The following is a 20586-nucleotide window of genomic DNA, read 5'->3' as shown; positions in this document are numbered from 1 at the left end:
CAAATCCCCCAACCATCATTTCTTGTCCTATGAACATACATGTATGTACAATATATTTCCATGGGATGTAATAAGCCAGTTCATAGTTGCAGTCTGAGTATGAGCAGAAAAAGGTCATTGCAGACCAAATTGTGAAATACACGGAGACAAAATACTGGATACATGCTCATGAAAGCTTTGTAATCATTATTCATTTATGCACAAGCAGTGCAGCCCATGATACACAGGCGGAAGTATTCTTTGAAAAGGGGAAACAAATTTAAGGCTATTTATGTAGCACCTCCATCGCTGTAGGAGTGATTATTTTAAAATGTACAAAGTGGGACCTCTTCATGTTTTGAAGATCTGTGGATATTCGGGGTCATTTGGGACAAACATGTATGCTAACCATGGTCTATTCTCACTCACAAAGTATATATTTTATTATTTTTTAATAAAAGAATTCATTATCTGAAATGCGATGATGCCTGGAACTGACCTTAAAAGCCTCCTCAAAGTACTGGTTCTCCTCCAGGAACATGCCATAGTTGATGATGATCTGGGGCGTGGCAATACGGAGATCAATGACGCGATCGTACACTGCCTTGGTGCTCTGCATCATAATAATACAATAATGACAATAATGATATGTTACGTTTATATAGCGCATTATATACCTCACTTAAGTAATCCAGCCATCTGATTGGTCGAAATTGCATTCATAAACTTCAACTGTTCCTGTAAAATTCCCGGTAACCATGCATAAAACATTTAATATTTTTAATAACCATGGTTATTAAAAAAATAGGTCAGCCTCCATGGTTACCCCATAGGTTTACATGTTAAAAAATGGTTTGAGCGATCGAGGATACCGTATGTGTGCGAAGGATTGGTCGGTAATTTCAATACAATTGAATCTCGATCGATCTTACCGACAATTTTATCTTGCATTGTTGACATGAAGACGAAAATAAACTTCCAAAAACAAAAAAACAACATCTGCCGATAGATCTTGATCTAAGTTCGTGCCAATATGCATTGCAAAAGTAAAAGAAGGGTGCTTTTGCGAAGCATTCATCACGCCGAAGCCGGTTTCAATCCATTTTAATGTATATATTGTACAAAACTGCCAAGCATGTGAACAGCGCGCGATGGCCGAGTGGTGTAAAGCGTTGGTGTAAGATTCATCACTTATTGTACGCAAGAGTTCGACTCTCACCTTCGACAAAGAAAAAAGTATTTTTTATTTTTTATTTTTTAGTCTATTTTTTTTCGGCATATAAAAGTATTAATGACTGCTTTAATATTCGAGAAATAGTTGTTTTTATACGCTCTCGGGAAGGTTACAATTGGGCTATTCCCCTCGGCACGCCTCGGGTAATAGCACAATTCTAACCTTCCCTTGAGCGTATAAAAACAACTATTTCTCTCAAAGCAGTCATTAATACTATATTACATAATACATTTCCCTGCGCTTTACATTAAGCATTAATTAAATATTTTTGTATACATACAAACAAATACTTGACATCAATTAACAAGGGTTTTACAATGAGAAATTTTTCATGTTGTGACAAGGATGGTATCAAATTGGTAATGCAAATTAACAAAATTAGTAATTTCTCAAGTTACGATCTGATCGGCTTACAACATTGGTAATGCAGATATCCTTGATAGGATTTCACAAACCCTTGGTACTTTGTATTGTAAACAATGATTTTACAATGAGAATCTTCTGATGTTGTGACATGAAGGTATCAAATTGGCAATGCAAATTAACATGAGAACTTCTAAAGTTACGATCTGATTCTCTTACAACATTGGTAACGCACAAATCATGGATGCGATTACACACACCCCTGGTACTCTGTATCATAAACAATAGTTTTACAAGGCTATGAAGGCAAAATATTGTCATCATCGTCAAAGGTGTTATAAAATGGTAAAAGCATGTTTTTTCACCTTGAAAGTTCCAAAGCTCTCCTCTAGATCGGCATACATAGACCAAAGCTTCAGGTTCTTATAAAGTCTGTTCTGGACAGGTTCACTCTAAAAAGAAACAGACAGAAAAAAAAAGAAAATTAATAATACAAAATCGAAAAAAATGATCTGATCGATTCCTTAATTCTCCCAACTACATTATTACAATTATATTACAATTATATTACATTTTAAGTGAATGTAAATCGTCATTAAGCAATGAATAAGCTCTATACACCATTCCAGACAATCAAGTGTTGAAAGATTTTTAAAAGCCTGTCTTATGTCTTTTTTTTCATGAAAAAATAGAGGGAGTTGCACCGTGACGCCTTCAAAGAAAACCAGGATTTTTTGCATGTTAGAGGGGTAGTACAGTAGAAGGAATATTATAAGTAACATTTCATACCAGCATTATGCAATTTTTTCATCAACTTTCAACAATGTTACAGAGTCACTTTTAATATCATGATCGTGATCCACAAGAAACTGGGCATACCTTGTCATGGTACGCAGCCTTCCTGCCGGGTGCCGCCGTCGCCCTACGCATCAGCTTCAGTGCAGCATCATAGTTCCTGTGCAGCAAAGGTCAAGTGAAGGACATTATACAGTTAGGTCATATATCTTTAATAATCATCTCATTATCAAATAAATCATTTATATATATATATATATATATATATATATATATATATATATATATATACATGTATGTTTGCAACAAACAAAAAATAAAAAAAGGATGACGGCAATGGAGAACTTTAATTTAAGCTACAAAATAAGCAATTATTCTCTCATTTCCTTTTGCATTATATATATATATAATATATAACAAAATGAGACGATTGCTTAAATCAAAGCAAACATGGGTGCTATCATTACTTTATGAAAACATACTGTTCACATAAAAGTGAGAATAAGAAAGTCTTAATTAAGGACTATGATTATTATATGTCCTTAAATCTTACCTTTTAAAATATCCATAAAACTTGTGTTCTAACACATTCATTGTTGTCTTACAGAACCAAAAATAGGAGGAGCTGAAATTTTAGATTTATACTTTTTCTGTGGTCCTGTATATATCATACACAAGGTCAATATGAAGAGCGATGCATATGAACGTGAGATAAAGCTTGCATTCACTTACTCGTGTCTTATCTCCATCTCCGCCCATTCACACCAGACTCCGGCCAGTTCATCTACTTTCATGTACTCAACCTTGGTTCCTTTCTCAAATATCACCCTAGCCTGTAAAGAGAACACAAATGAATACGATGCCATTAGAAATAGAGCTATTTGGTCCATTCAAGCCAGATAAAGTCTATTCACACTAGACTCCGGCCAGTTCATCTACTTTCACGTACTCAACCTTGGTTCCTTTCATAAATATCACCCTAGCCTGTATAGAGGACACAAAAGAATACTAGGCCATTAAAAAATAGAACTATTTTGTCCATTCACACCAGATAAAGTCTATTCACACCAGACTCAGGCCAGTTCATTTACTTTCATGTACTCAACCTTGGTTCCTTTCATAAATATCACCCTAGCCTGTATAGAGGACACGAAGGAATACGATGCCATTAAAAGTTGAACTATTTTGTCATTCACACCACAAAATGTCTATTAACACCAAACATCGGTCAGTTCATCTACATTCACAGATTCGATGTTGGTTCTTTTCTCAAATATCACCCTAGCCTGTATAGAGATCACAAACGAATACGATGCCAAAAATGAGAGCTATTTTTTGTCCATTCACATCAGATAAAGTCTATTCACACCAGACTCTACCCAGTACATCTTCTTTCATGTACTAAACCTTGGTTTCTTTCTCAAATATCACCCTAGCCTGTATAGAGGACACAAATAAATAAAATGCCATTAGAAATAGAGCTATTTTGTCCATTCACACCAGATAAAGTCTATTCACACCAGACTCCAGTCAATTCATCTACATGTACATTCATAGATTCAACCTTGGTTCTTTTCTTAATGATAAACCTCGCCTGTATAGAGGATAATAAAATAGATATAAATGATTAAGAAGATGCTTTTTCTGGACATTCACACCAGACCTCGTCTATTCAGACACCACATTAATTCATTCACACCAGACCCTCTGTGGTCTGTTCATCTACTTTTATGTATTCAACCTTGGTCCCCTTCTCAAAGATAACCTTAGCCTGCAAGCATTCATAGCAGAGTTATTTCTGGTCATCTAAACTGCACTCTGTCCATTCATACCACGCCTTGTCTTTTCACACCACATGACCCTGGCCATTCAAATCACAACATTCCATTCACACTACACCCTGTTCAGTCACACAGCACGTAGCACATCATGTCCATTCACACCACATGACCATGACCATTTAAATCACAGCTATTTCATTCACACTGCATCCAGTCCAGTCACACCACACTCTGTCCAGTCACACCACACCAACATGTACCACATCATATCCATTCACACCACATCCAGCCCAGTCACATTACACCCTGTTCATTCACACCACACTTTAAAAGCACACCATGTTCATTCACATCACATTCAGCCATTCACACTACATCAAACACACAACAGGTACATGAGCAGATAGAGCAAAAGTCACTGGAAAATTTGAGTCTGTTTATGTTACAATAAGAGCCATTTAATCAGAAATGGTCATTCAAGACTCTATATTGGCAACACAGACTGAAAGTTATCATCACTATTTCCATGTATAAATTTGCAATTTCTTGTTGTTGTTTTTGGTAATTTTCATTCACACCATTCATCTTAATGATATATATTTTTTTAATAACGAAAGAGTAGGAACTACAAATAATTGATGCCAATTTGATTTGGATAAGCTGATTCATTAGGCCTGATTGATTAGACCTTTAGAAAACTGCACTACTGCGGGTTAACAGTCCAGTCACAATTGTTTAGAAATCCTCCCTCCCCCCAAAAAAGGTTTTCCTTTATTAGGCCATTGAAAAAAATATACATGTTTAGCGTCCCCTTCCTTTTTGGGGGCCGCCTCCTATTTTTGAAAAAAAAATTAAATACTTTTTTTAAAGAAAAAAACATGAAAAACACTGCTAAAATGGATCTATTTCTGATTTTAAAATCAGGGAAAATGTACCGAGCGGCCATTTTGAAGAAAAAAAAGGGCCTCCTCCTTCCTATTTTTCGAAAAAGCAGGACGCTAAACATGTTTTTTTTTTATTTGGCCTTACATACACATCAGACAGCTGTGTGAGCTAGCTGATTTGACATTTTGATATTCCTATCACACACTTTTCTGATGTACTACTTCACACAAATTAATGAAAAATTCTTGTTCTTCATTTTTGTCCACATTTTAATTAACCTTTTTTTTTTATCATTCTTGTTTTATGAAGCTTATACAGAGAGCCGGTTAAATATACATCTTAATAAGTATGTCCTTGTGCCATCTAGTGCTACATTAAATCTTCGATTACCATGTATATTTCAACGACAAAAGTTCTAAATTATTCACACCGTGACTAGTTTTGCATTTCATAAAGCAGCATTTCTTTTTCTTTCATTTATTTTTGTATTTTCCTGAATACCAGTAAAAACTTTCATGTTTATATATATATATATATATATATATGCTATTAAAATAAATTCATACCAGTTAGAACACGGGTTTACTTGTACATTCGTCAATCCTTCATTATTAACTTTCAATTTCTGTGTATGTTTATATGGGGAGGGGGAGGGGTTGGGTACTAGAATCTAAAGATTGCCCATCTGTCTTTATGTATACATGTACAAGATATCTCCCCCCCCCTCTCTAAAGGCACGCCATGATTGCCCTAGCCCTATTTATACACATTAAAGGCAAGCAACATGCAATTAATATCTACATTCGGAATATGACATCTAACAAAAATCCATGGCAAATGACAACCCTAGTTTTAAAATCAATAATAGAGAGCTCATATCGATTACATCCCAGTAATGAACTTCATGACTCGCTAACTAGTTCGCTTTTCAAAAGCGCATGCAATGTTTGCCGACAGGTTTCCAATATGCAAGTTGATTGACAGAGCACCGCACACAATATCATTCAATTATCTGGTAATGCAGAGGCCCCTATTTCAACAACTGGCGACAATTATTTGACCATGAGGTTGCCAAGGTAATAGATATGATACATTATGCTCATAATTAGAAAAGTGACACGACCCTGTCTTTCAGGTTTCTAGGTTCTACCAATGACGCTATCATGCATTTTGTTTCTATTCTCTGTTTATTGTTCGAAACTCAGCAAGAGCTATGCTTTGTAGGAGAGAAGAGAGACCTTCATTATCGCTTATGGAAGAATTAGGATACTAGCTGCAAGGTGCAACTCTAAACTCCGGTGAGATATCTACTACCCAGTCAGGAAAGACTTCATTTTCACAGATTTGGAAGCATTTTGATATATCAAGTTCTTCTAAAAAAATCATGCAGTTTTAATTTATCTTTGACAACTATAAGCCTGAACTTAAAGTGTAGTGCTCTGTGACACAAGGACTTAATTGCCAATCATAGAAAAAGATGAGAGCAGTGCTTTGAAGAAGAAAACGCCTTCGATATCACCCATGAAAGAATTTGGATATGGCAAGGTGTATCTACAGTGTACATGTATTATAATGCCTAGTGCCTAGTCAGGAAAGACTTTATTTTCACAGGTTTGGAAGCATTTTGATGTATCAAGTTCTTCTAAAAAATCAAGCAGTTTTCAGTTGTCCTCAACATTTATGAGTCTGAACTTAAGTAACTGAAGCGCTCTGTGGAATAAGGACTTAATTGTCAATTTTAGAAAAATTGAGATACAACATGTTCCATAAATGCATGAAACTAACTTTTTATTTCTATCATGTATCCATCACATGTGCAAAATGTTAAGGTAATTGTGCAAGACTGGCTTTGCTGTCATGCATAACAAAATATGTATCTACTGATGAGTCTACAACAGTTTCAACTTTAACTGCCTTTTTCATGAAGAGAGTTTCAAACTAAAATGCTTTGTGGAGGGCAGGCCAGAAAATTTGGAAAGTTTTTGCTCTGGAAGTTCTAACAATGAGTTATTTATTTTTTTAATCCATACTCCAATGACAAAAGTATTTTGCTGAAGAAAGTGTCAGCCACCAAGGAACCACCATGGAAGACACTTCAGCACCTGCGGTCACCATGAACACCACCACACCGCCATGCGACGTGCTGGACTTTGTCGTCTTACATAGGTTTCGCCAATGCATTCTTGCATTTACGCTCATCCTCAAGATTGCCACTCTCGTCCCTATCATTTGCCATCGGAAACTTCACAGACAGCAGTACATTTTTCCCATTAACCTGCTCGCTGCCGATCTGCTGGGGACCCTCACCTACCCTGTGTCGGATATTCTGTATTCATCAACCCTACATAACAAGGTAAATGGAATGCTATTCCTGGGGAGTGTTTCTCAAAGACTAAGATCGACTTTAAGTTGGACTTAACTACGTACGGCAGGCCATTCTTGCCACTGGTTGCTCTCACCATTGGCCTCTCAATTATGATCTTTAGAATTAGATATTTTTTTCTTCAATAATGGACTACGGTATCAAAAAATGTAAATTCTGTAGATTTTCGGACCACGATTTGTACGTCCCTTGAGAGACCAATGCCAGTAAATGGCGAGAGTAAACAGTGAAATGAACGGCCTGCCATAGTTAAGTCCAAATTAAAGTTTGATCTTAGTCTTTGTGAAACACTCCCCTGGGGTGGTATGCAGTAGTCAGTCATGTGTCTGGCAAAGGTCGCAAAATAAATTCTGGTTAAAAGATAAACTTGAGTTCTGGAAAATGTAGAAAATCGATTCTCACAGAATCCAACCAAACTTTAATACACTAAATGTTCACGATTACAAATAAATCACAAGCGCCAAACAATTTTGGTAGAAAATGTATAGTGGGGGAGTAATGAGCATAGAAAGATAGGGAAATCTGGGTAATACATGTAGGCCCGACACCATGTGCTTAACACAGGTCATTACATGTATGTGTAAATGGGAGCTGTGGTTTTTATCAAAGATGATGCCCAGTTGTGCGTTTGTTTTTATTTCACTGGGTCAAACAACCAATCTACTGCAGGATGAACAATCCAGAATAAATCATAGCAACTTTCTCTAAAAATATGATTCCCATACCAGATTTCAAGATTAGCTTTAAGTTTACATTTCCTTGGCTTTGATTGAAATGTGATGAAATAAGACAGAAGCAAAGCTATCACTTTGTCAACGTGCAGACTGAATTGTGAGTATAGAAATTGATGAAGTCAATTAAAGATAACATATCTAAACTAAAGACTTCTAGAAATATATCCGTGAGTCACGTATCCATTTTCACTCTTCTGCCTGGCATAAGATCAGTTGTACAGTACCTCTAATGTAACTCCAGTTTAAAAATTACATTGACATTTCAAAACAATCACTTAAATACATCTCAAACAAAATGTTTTATATGACTTTAAGTTCAAGCTTTCCAAAATACAGAATTGGATACCGTCATTTTGTAATGTGTGTGTGTCCTGACAAGTGAATTTTTTTGATTCTTTTTTTGTCTAATCTGTTCCACAATGTAGGTGCCTAATTCAGCCCAAGAATCTTAACTGTGTGTCCAACATTTCAATTTCTAAATTGGTATGTCTGTGAAGCTTGTTGTTCCAACGGCAGACATGTACATGTATGTAGCTTAAAGGCGCAATGTTAAATCTGAGAAGCATGGCACTACATGTTATCAGTGTCTGTGATATGCTGTAATATTGATTTGAAGCCCTCAAAAAAATTGTGCTTCAAAATGATCAGGAAGTGCCTCAAAGAGTAAAAATCTTTGAGTGACCCGTTTTTACAATACTCGTTTTACAATACTCGTTTTCCCCAATAGACTGTAGTGTTATGAAAACCATTTGGCAAAGGCAAAATTTGGTTTCGATTTCCAATCATCAATATCTTGATAATCAGACAGGCGATCAGCTTGTAAAAGTCATGGGGTTCCTGACTGACCTAAAGGTTTATAATTATCATTGCAGCATGATCTAAATCCAGGATTTTGTTTCAGAATCATGTCAATATTGTACACTTTAGTGGCAGAGGAGAGTTCATGCCTAATTTTAAAATTCTTTACCTCTTTCATCCACATTGTCTTCCAGCTCGAAATTGAATCTTGCTTCTACAACTGGAGTATATGCATCTCCAGCTCTATGTCCAACATTAGCATCCTCTTGGTAGCTGCTTACCAGCTCATCACCATCTCTATAGACCCGTTTGGCGTCAATGGCATCATCACCACGCCCCGTTGCCTAGCAACCAGCCTCATCCTGTGGATCCTTGCAGTTGGACTAGGCACCAGCTTTGTTACTCTCAAGGATGAACATCCTGGGATGTTCATCCTCGTGGTAGCCATCAACTTCCTGGTCACCTTCGCAACCGGGATATGTTACGTCGTCATCTTCAACGCCATCTCTAAGAAATCCGCTGCCCTCATGAGAGCGCGTCGGGACGAGAATCGTCAGATCCTGCGCACGCTGGGGTTGATTTACGGCACGAATCTCTTAGCTTTTGCGCTCATCGCCATCCTCCAAATGTACATTGAATTTTCTTACTTGGATGACCTGACCTCCTGCCATCGACTGCCGGTGGTGTATTCCATGGAGATTGTATACCTTGTAGATTGGTTCGGGAATACGTTGGTATACTGGTGGAGATTGAAGGACTTTAGATCCTTTTTCAGAAAGTGCGGGCTCAATCAGAATTCTGTGGAACCATTTCAAACCAACTTTGAGTTCAGTTCCATGGCCAATAATCAGTCTGTAGCTCGTATTTTATACAAACAAACAAAATGAACAATACGTGTAACTACAAAACATAGTTTTATTCAGGAGCATAGAGCGGTTTTGACAGGCTTTTAGATATATGCACCAGTATCTCTCTTTGTATTGGTGTTATGCAATCACCCATTAATATAGAGATTGAATGATGCATTCTATCGGCCCCAGAAAACCAGAAAGTATTGTTAACACAGGTACATGTTAACATGGACGCCAACACTATGTCAATCTCGGGAAAGTTGTACATATATTTTGACAGCCCTACTGGTAGTGGATTGACATAACAGAGAATATTAGTGCCAACAATAGCCCTATAGATATTACAGAGATCTTACTAAAGTTACTTGATGCATTAAATTCTTTGACAGCTTTGTATTTGTGTTTTTCAATCACACATTAATTAAGGGATTGAATGGTGCATTCTATCGGCCCCAGACAGACAGAAAGTATTGTTGACACAGGTACATGTACGCCAACACTATGTCAATCTCGGGAAAGTTGTTCATACATTATGACATCCCTAGATACATGTACATGTACATGTCAACAATAAAAATCAGTGCCAACAGTAGCCCTAGATATTATAGAGATCTTACTAAAGTTACATGATGCATTAAATCCTTTGAGGGCTGGAAGTGGTTTTAATAAACCATCTAATATTTAAATTGTTTGTTTTTTGTACTTTTTGCTAAAAGGACAATGCCTTTCCTCATACATTTCTAAATGATTTAATAAACTACGAAGCTTGTTACATGTACCATGAAAAAGTATTTTCATTAATTGAATCAAAAACAATTTTTAAAGGTAAAGATCAGATTTGGAAATGCCCCCCTCTCAAAATATGAAATGCAAGCTCTTATTACCAATCATGTGAAAGAATATGTTTTGACTAATACGTGATGATACAAATTTTGCCGAGAAACAGAGTACTAATTGATATATTTGGTAAATTATTTTATCTATTTGGACCTGATAGATATATATCGCGCACGTATCGCGTAATCCCATATACATCTTTCTGTGTACAGTGCTTGTAACTTCAATAAGACTGGGCCAAATTTCTTATCATTTTGATGATTCCAGAACATTGCAGTACACACCAATACTTACATGTATATGCTAGATGATCAACCTTTTCTGATCGATTCCACAACGTTTCTTTCACAATGCAAACGCATGACCATAACTGGTCTTTATCTTTAAATACTAAAGTTTATAAAATGAGTCCAACTCTTTGGCTCCCAGACCCAGAGGTTATGGTTTTACACATGTTTGAAATAAAAAAGAATATGTCAAGTAATTGATTAGATAGGTGCACATTCAACACCAATCTCAGTTTCGTATCTAATTCGGTATATTTGTTAATGAACGTTATCGAAAGGGTTGTGGCCAGTATTAGGATCATCTTGTGAAACCTGCTCCACAATCACAGCCAAGCAATTAAAACCTTGCCCAACACGCACTGTTTGCATCGGTAGATCAGATAACCTATTCATGTCCATATTCAGATTGAACATCATAGAAAGAACCTATATTATCTTTTTTTGCATCTTGTCTGCCTAGTGTCAAAAGTAATTTCATCCATGTGTCACGTCATATTAAGTAAATGATTTATTTGACCCAGATTTCAACCCCAGCTTATAATGAAAGGTCATAAAGAATACTTCCCTTACTAAAATTTCAATTTCAAATATCCAAAGATGTAATAATATTGATCTTTACATTGCTCCGTCTGAATTTCGTTAAATTCACACCAGCTTTTAGAAATATATATCAAAAGAGCGAATTTTTCTAGATTACAGTATCAAATATTAAAAGGCATATATTGAAACCGTGCCTTACAAATGTACTGTATGTATAATGAAGCATTTAAAATGATCAATATTTGAGGGCATTTTTTAATTTTCATATCATTTTATTTCCATGACAGCTTTTGTGAACTTACTTTTCACCTTTGCATTATCAAATATCAGAAGGTGGTAATGAATTCAAACATTCATGTGCCGAACATTTTAACTAGAAGCAAAATTCAAAGAAATTTAACTCCAATAATTGCAGTTTCAAATATCAGATGGTATATTCAAATCATGCAATAATGTACATGTACATTGCATTATTGACTATTGAAAGCAAAGTTCTATAAGTTTGTCTTAATTTTAAATGAAGACCTTTACTTCCCTCTATTCCAGTATCAAATATCAAATATATATATATTTGGATTGGATTATGAATCATTTATCACTGTGCATCATACTGTTAATTATTCTAAAACAAATCTATTAATTTTTTACCAACATTTTAAAGAAAATTGGTTGAAACTAATAGTGCTATTTCTCTCCCATGCAAAATAAAATATCAAAAAAGTAATGAAATAATGCATGACTGTTTGATATCTATATAATATTGGATAGCCTTGAGTGTGATACAAGAATATATTGCTTGAGCTACATTGTATGACAATATTGAACAAGTCAAAGACGAGTCCAATATTGTCTCTCAGTGAGAGCAATATATTCTTGAATCACAGGTAAACAAAGCCATGCAATATGATTATTATTACATGTATCTATATTAGTCTGACCAGTGTAATTAAAAAAAAATTGACCTCAATAAATATGGCTTTGTTTTTGTGTGACATCGATATCAATAGTTGAATTTCCCCGGATGACTGAGCAATATGAGAACAATATTAGTCAGTCATCCGGGTACTGCGCCAAAGATATTGAATACACTGATTTATTGAACCACTTGGAAGCCTTACATAGATAATAATGATTAGTATTTGGGGAAATTTATTGACTTCACCTCATTTTCCTTCTTTTCATTCCAAAAGAGCTTTTACAATTCTTAACTCTCTACATTACAGTATCCAATATCAAAATGCATTAAAGCAATTAAGAGAAAATCCTTTTGTATCATATTGCTACTTTGTGTAAATGTTTGAGTAAATCTTTGAGTATAAATCAGAGCTACCAAACTCCAGAACAGAAAATTAGTAATCACAAGGCTCAAAATCAGTAATTTTCTACACTGTATGCAGCGCTAGGAATCTAAAAAACGGCACGCCAACACTGCGCGGACGCATGGGCGTATGATTATCTGAAATTTTCCTCACACAAAGTTGTTAAATATTGATTTTCAGGTCATCACAACACAGTTTTCCATGAAAAATGGCTCCTATTAGAGAATACTTGATCCTTTTCTGTCTTTTTCTGTGTGTGTTGGTTGGCCGCCATACTTCACAGCACTCGCTACGATATTTAAAATTAAATATAAATATATATATATATATATATATATATATATACTTTTTTATTTTTTATTTTTTTTAAATCCGTAATTTGAGACAACATTACTGATCGTTAATTTCCATACCAATTACGGAAAATCCGTACTAGTTGGCAGCTCTGATAAATGCATGTCTTTATTTACTTCTGAACTTTACTACCAGAGACACTGGGTCATGACATTAAAATATTTTTCTTTTCCGCATCCTCCTAGTACCAAAATGATTACAAACTGGATGATGATTTAATGAAATGGAATTTTTAAAATGTATTTTTAGGTCAAGCTCATTATTCTTTTACATAAATTGTGCAACAACCAGTCAATAGCATTCACTGTCTTTTAATTGATTTGTACTTCTACAATAAAATGTATAGTGTGTGGTAAAATGGTAAATGACTGAGTAAAAAGATTTGATCACCTTGTAATGTACTGATATGCAAGTTTCTACAACTCTTCTGAATTGAAGAAAGTTGTGAGATGTTTATAATTATAAGTTATAACCGTAATGAGTGCTACTCCAGGATGTACAGATTTGACAGTTTTTGTGTTCCTACTTAAGAAAAAAAAAGAGGAAAATTTGCCTCTGTTCTTAAACCATTTTATCATTCAGAGTTTAATACAATTTTCTTTTCACATATTGAGGGAAGTGGTAAAGGATCAAATTCATGCATGATTGCACATACACTTTGGTTTTTTCTTCAATTTTTGTACAAAACTTACAGTCACACTACCGGTAAGTTCTTTATCACTAGATGTACATGAACTGTAGGTGTAAAATGTACATTGGTGCAACTTTGGTTCATGTATTTAGCAAAGTTTTGCAGGTAAGTCTGTCTACCTGCCCAGCCACCTAGCCCAGGAAGATGAAGACACATACACTGGTATTTTGTCCCATGGATATATTAGTCTGACTGCATCATTTAGAGTACATGTACATCTACACCAGTCTTTGATTCTTAATAAATATCAAGAAACACTAATCTTCAATATGAATTATGCTAATTACTACAGGATTTGTATCAAGAAATGAGATAACCAAATGATGACCAAATTGATATGAATTTTTGTTTAAACAGTAGAGGATTAACTGGCCATGCAGAGGTATTTTGGCTCAGTCAGTAGAGCGTCTGCCTCACAACCGGGAGGTCGTGGGTTCAAACCCCAGCCGCGTCATACCAAAAGAGGTTAAAAGACGGGAGTCGCTGCTACCTTGTTTGGCATTCAGCAATATTAGGGATAGAGCAACGACGATCTGGCGCTGCTCAGTGGCTGCCGGGCTCACGATCGATTGGGCAAAAAGAATTTCCATTTTTTTGGTTTAATAAAATTTGGAGTCGACTTTAAAAGATTATTATTATTATTATTATTATTATTATTATTTCCAATAACAACACCTTTCTCTTCGTGTTGGGCCACATGTGACACCCACACACACAAACACATATCACACCAACGCCCACATCCACGCATCACACCCACACAAAACATCGTTTATCACACACGCACAAATCACAAACACACAACTACAGGGAAATGGCGTCAACCGTGGACCAAGTTTAGTACTTGTGTGTGTGTGCGTAGGTAATCACCAGCAACCGCGGACTACTCTATAGAAAACTACATCAAACCGCGGACGTACCTCCTATGGGATGATCCAGGTAGCAAGCGCCTCTCCCGCGCAGTCAAAAGGGGGCGCTGTGACATTTTGCGATACACATCGGACTGATCCAGTCGATGTTGCCTACACGCTGTGACATCTAATATTCAAACACCCCCTACTTCTTTAATTTGATACGGCGGAACCGGTATCGCAACAGTGGACGGTCCCCCATTGCAGGTACGTCCGCGGTTTGAGGTACATGTAGTTTTCTATGGAGTGGTCGAAGGTTGCTGGCGTTTTCCTACGCACCACCCTCAACACACACCCACATCACACCAAAACACACACATATAACACCTACACACACACACACACGCACCACATCATACACTTTACACAACACAACACCTGCAAAGTACACCCACAAAGCAGCCCATATGCTCACAAAAGCATAAATAATTTCTCCAAATACACATATACTCCAAATATTTTCAGTCCACTTAATATACATGTAAGTATGACCAGTATTTGGAAAATATTTTGCCTGAATATATATATCTCCAGTTTACTACCTGTATTTATATGAGTGTTCTGAAATTTGATCAGGAATATGTAACATTTTCTAACAAGTTTTTAAAATTTTTTAACTAAAGCTATTTTCACAAAAAAGAATCTTCCATAAAGTGCAAAAATATCAGTGTGTCGTAATTCATATATTTTGCAGAATTAATTTTGCGCAAACCGGGACAACTTGAAAATTCATTTACATTAAAGGATCTGGTTTTACAGTAATCCATTTGGAATTTTCTCCCAATCATCCAGTCACAGACTGGTCATAAGAGAGGCATATAGTGTTTGAATCCATCTCACCTCCATGATCTGGCTATGCTTCTCGTAGAACTTGGCAAACTCCACCCACAGCGTGTGGAGCTTCCCTGTCGCTAGCTGAGGGGTCACCGTCTGAACAGCCTCTGTGTAGGTGTTAATGACCTGGTGCACAAGAGAGGACAAAGACATGCATGTAAATGTACATGTAGATGATGAAATGAAGAAAACTAGATGGAACTTCGACTGCGCGCAGTCGAAAATGATGCCTCCGTCATAGAGCAAGTTTACAAACCAAAAAGCAATTTCTCATATACATATATGACCCTTTGATCTTTGACCTCTTGACCCTAAAATGTACTCAGTTGTCCTGAGTTAAATAGTAATCCATCTGTCAGTTCTAATGAGAATGCGTTCACAAGCTATTTTTGCATACATAATGAGCCCATGACATTTGACCTTTGACCTCATGACCCAAGAATCTACTCAGTTCATTGGCTCTGCAAGATACATCCATGATCTAAGTTTGGCAGGAATCCATCAATATGTTCTAATGATAATGCGATCACAAGCTATTTTTTGCATACATAATGAGCCACATGACCTTTGACCTTGACCAAGACCCCAAAATCTAATCAGTTCATCGGCTCTGAAAGTAACATACATGACCTAAGTTTGGCAGGAATCCATCTATCGGTTCTTGAGATAACGCGATCACGAGCTGTTTTTGCATACATAATGAGCCCTGTGACCTTTGACCTTTGACCTCGTGACCCCAAAATCTAATCAGTTCATCGGCTCTGCAAGATACATACATGACCAAAGTTTGGCAGGAATCCATCAATCGGTTCTAATGATAATGCGATCACAAGCTATTTTTTGCATACATAATGAGCCGCATGACCTTTGACCTTGACCAAGACCCCAAAATCTAATCAGTTCATCGGCTCTGCAAGTAACATACATGACCTAAGTTTGGCAGGAATCCATCAATCAGTTCTTCAGATAACGCGATCACGAGCTGTTTTTGCCTACATAATGAGTCCTGTGACCTTTGACCTTTGACCTCGTGACCCCAAAATCTAATCAGTTCATCGGCTCTGCCAGATACATACATGACCAAAGTTTGGCAGGAATCCATCAATCGGTTCTTCAGATAACGCGATCACAAGAACGGGACGTACGGACGGACGGACAACCAAAAAACATAATGCCTCCGGCTACTTCGTAACGGAGGCATAAAAAATGTGAGGCACTGTCTGAACACCCTCCCTGAAAGTGTTCATTACCTAACAGAAGCTCCAGCGACAATTAGTCTAGGTCTAAAACTAATCAAATTTGTATCTTTGACAGAGAGTTGAACCCTATATCTACATGTTACTCTATAACTCAATTGCAACCCAAGTCCTAGTGACCTCTCTCTTTCTTTCTTTCTTTCTTTCTCTCTCTTTCCCTCCCCCTCTCTCTTTCTCCTTCTCTCTCTCTCTCTCTAGTAGTAGTACCGTAAATCTCCGTGTATAAGACACACTTTTTTCCCCGCCGAAAAAAATTTGAAAGACAGGGGTGCATCTTATACACAGGTATAATGTTTTTAATATTTTTTTTTTTTTTTTTTTTTAAGTGTCAGTGTCAGTCATACAAGTGTGTTGACTCACAACTCTGAAACTAGAACAACACTACCTGTATGGCCAGATTTCTGTTTGGACTTAGAGGAAAATTTGTCTGTCATCTTTAGTTTTAAAACAACATTTTTATTATTATATGTGACAAGTTCACAAGCACAAATCTGCGCCTTCAACTGCACCTCGCAGTAAAATAAAGGTCCTTCGCCGCGTGGGTTTTTGAACACGGACCTGGCCTGCTGTCTACGGAGTTGGCCCCCCCCCCAAAAAAAAAGGGTGCGGCTTATGCACAGTTGCGTCTTATACACAGAGATCTTTGGTAGTAGTAGTAGTATTAATATTATCTAAATGAATTGTGCATTCAACTTACTTCTTTAGGCTTCCCCTCAAAGAGTTTAGCCCTCTTGTGCCACTCATGGACATTGTGGGGATTCTGCCTCAATAGGACACTATTCAACAACAGAGGGCGTCTGTCCATCAGGTCTTCAAACCGTTCCAGTCTCAGCTCTATGTCGATGTCATCTAGACAGATAGAAACGAAGAAAAAAAAAATCTTCTTATTAGAATCAGTTCAATTTCATTTAAGAAATGGTTTATGAGATAACACATTTTGCAGCGATAAGCTAAATGGCATATGTTTATACAACATTTAAAAATAACACTAAACATTCTCATCAAATACCATAATATACAAATTTGTTATAAATGTTGTCTAATTACAATTCTTCACAATATAAAGATAAAATACATCATTCTTTCTGGGAAAACCCTATACGAATACTATCAATAAAAAGCTAAATAACTATCATAATTAATTTATTGTTAAAACCAATAAACATATACAGTGCGATCGATTCAAATCATTTGCAGCTCTATCTAAAGAGATAGGAGTTTGTAAGTTTACAAGTAATTGAAGGACTTGTAATTAATCCAGATAAATTAAAACTAACTGGATGAGAGGACAAAATGTTCTGTTTCCAAAAACCATGCTATTGCTCAGAGACACTTCTCTACAAGGATGAAGTTTCAACGGTATAAAGGCACTTTTTCTTCCATGTCGACTGGACTAGCACAAAATAATAATAATAATCTAGACTTATAAAGCGCTTAATACAGAAAACCGTCTCTAAGCGCTTCACAGATATTATAACCCTGTCATCGGTTTCATTCACCCACAATGAGCACCATCTCTACTCCCTGGGGAGTATCCCTACCATATGGTCACCGTGAGGGCATAGGAAATTACTAACACATGCTTTCACCATCCTACCACGGTTCCCATTTCTCTCTTGGGTATTGAGCGGCAAATGTAGATTAATGCCTTGCCAAAGGACATTAGTGCCGTGTCAGGGATCAAACCATGACCTTTGAAGTGCTTAAACCACTCGACTAATCAAGCTTACCATCTTCTGTTGAACCAGACTCCGCGGAGGTTTCCATCTTTGCTTTCAGCATACTCTCCTCAAACTGAGCATAGGCATCAAACACCTTCAAATTCAACCAAAAAAAAAAAAGTTTAATTATTTGAATTTTATAGTCTTTAAAGATAAAGTACAGTTCTGGGCCCTGTTTCATAAAACTTGATTTCAATCACAAGTTACAATAATTGTTATAGAGAGCAAATTTGTCATAATAATAATAATAATAATAATGAACGTTATTTGTATAGCGCATATCACTCACACAAAGAAAGTCCCTATGCGCTTAGAAATGAAGGAAAGGGGCGGAATAGAAATAAACATTTATGCCTGATACATGGAAATAATTAATTACAAACAACAATAATGATACACAATTCCTACATAGCTTACATGAAATATATTGTAAATTCAGGTAATATAAATTTAAACATGAAAAAACATGAAAATTAGATGAAAATTAAATTAAATATTAAATATGTTCATGATACTATAACCAAAGAAGTCACTAAACAGCTGGAACAAAATTAACAATTTACAAAAAGATGGGTCTTCAACAGAGTTTTAAATGATTCTGTTGTGCTTGCCTGTTTGACAGCATCAGGCAAGCTGTTCCACAATTCGGCCGAAGAATTCCTGAAGGAGCGAGTGCCATAATATTTTGTTTGAGTGCTTTGAGCTACTAGGAGGGATTTACTATTTGATCTTAAGTTTCTTGTAGGGGTATATTGTAGAATGAGATCTTGGAGGTAAGACGGGGCTGTACGGTTTAGGCATTGATATGTCAGTAAAAGGATCTTATAATTAATACGGGATTTAACTGGCAGCCAGTGCAATTGTTAAGTATGGGCGTTATATGTTCTCTGCGTTTAGTTCTAGTGATTAGCCTGGCTGCTGAGTTTTGGATTCTTTGTAATTTATTGGTGTGAACATCAGGAAGAGAATAAAGTAAACTATTGCAAAAATCTATGCGAGATATAACCAGGGCATGAACCAGCTGCTTAGTAGCTTCTTTGGTTAGAAATTTAGCATTTGCTATTGAAAACAAGTTCGGATTCAGGCTTACCCCCAAAGACACAATGTATGCACATTTTCCACTCCCTGAGTGGCATTGGTAGATTCCGTGTGGTTGTGCAAAAAGTCATGTGCACTTTTAATGTGTATATTAGAGAAAACAAACATGTGGCATGAAAGTTTGGTCCGACACTTAATAGCTGTTACTTGTTATATTTTAAATATGAGTGCATTTGAAGAGCTGTCCTTTTGGGGGATATATTTTTTTACGATACTCTTCTTCAGTAACATAAAAAGAATGAAAAAGGTCCCCAAATTGATTTTATCACCTTTCCCAGAACTCAACCTTCTCTTTAATACAGACATTTTAAAGCACTTTACATAATTATACTACATGTATCTTTGTACACATAATGTACTATATTGAATGCACACAATATGTGCACTCTCTCCACTCCCTGAGGGTCATCATGAGGGCATGTAACAATTTCATTCACAGTATCTTTCTGCATCCTACCAAGTTCCCTTTTACCTCCCATGTGCATGGTATAGTTAAGATAGATTTATAGTGCATTATAGTGCCTTGCTAAAAAACTTAAGTTCCTTGCAAGGGGCTTGAACTCACAAGCAGAGCCTATTTTACTAACGAGGAAAAAAATAAAAACTTTACGTACGACCTAAAAATTTGAAATCAAGAGTAAGGAGTTATTGTAATGACATGATTGCAGGGCCCTTAAGGAGAACAGTATGAATACTGATGAGGCTACCCTGGGTAACAAGACATATCATTATTATTATTATTATTATTATTATTATTATTATTATTATTATTATTATTATTATTATTATTGTTAGTTAATCTTACCTGGGTGAAATCCCTGACAGTTTTCACTGTAAAGATGGCTTCTTCATAGATGTCCCTTGCCTGAATAAAAGAAATTTAAAGATAAAAGATAATGTAATAGTTGCACAGGTATTATAGTCCAGAATCTTGG

The 20586-nt window shown here is 36.2% G+C and overlaps 1 protein-coding gene across 3 annotated transcripts in view; it reads right to left on the bottom strand.

The window, feature by feature from the left end:
- The window catches only part of LOC115929146 (pre-mRNA-splicing factor SYF1-like), a 42622-nt gene that overhangs the window by 11715 nt on the left and 10321 nt on the right, over positions 1-20586 (bottom strand). For all 3 annotated transcript variants that reach the window (XM_030997474.1, XM_030997475.1, XM_030997476.1), the window contains 8 exons: positions 20457-20516; positions 18563-18647; positions 17530-17681; positions 15583-15702; positions 3104-3204; positions 2456-2531; positions 1942-2028; positions 479-592 (listed from right to left, as the gene is read on the bottom strand). In XM_030997474.1, the coding sequence (XP_030853334.1) occupies positions 479-592; positions 1942-2028; positions 2456-2531; positions 3104-3204; positions 15583-15702; positions 17530-17681; positions 18563-18647; positions 20457-20516 (795 nt within the window). The remainder of the gene's footprint in view (positions 1-478; positions 593-1941; positions 2029-2455; positions 2532-3103; positions 3205-15582; positions 15703-17529; positions 17682-18562; positions 18648-20456; positions 20517-20586) is intronic.

Source organism: Strongylocentrotus purpuratus, unplaced genomic scaffold (assembly GCF_000002235.5).
Source record: "Strongylocentrotus purpuratus isolate Spur 01 unplaced genomic scaffold, Spur_5.0 spur5_scaffold_4, whole genome shotgun sequence".
NCBI classification, from domain to species: domain Eukaryota; kingdom Metazoa; phylum Echinodermata; class Echinoidea; order Camarodonta; family Strongylocentrotidae; genus Strongylocentrotus; species Strongylocentrotus purpuratus.
This window is presented reverse-complemented; position numbering and strand designations above follow the sequence as displayed.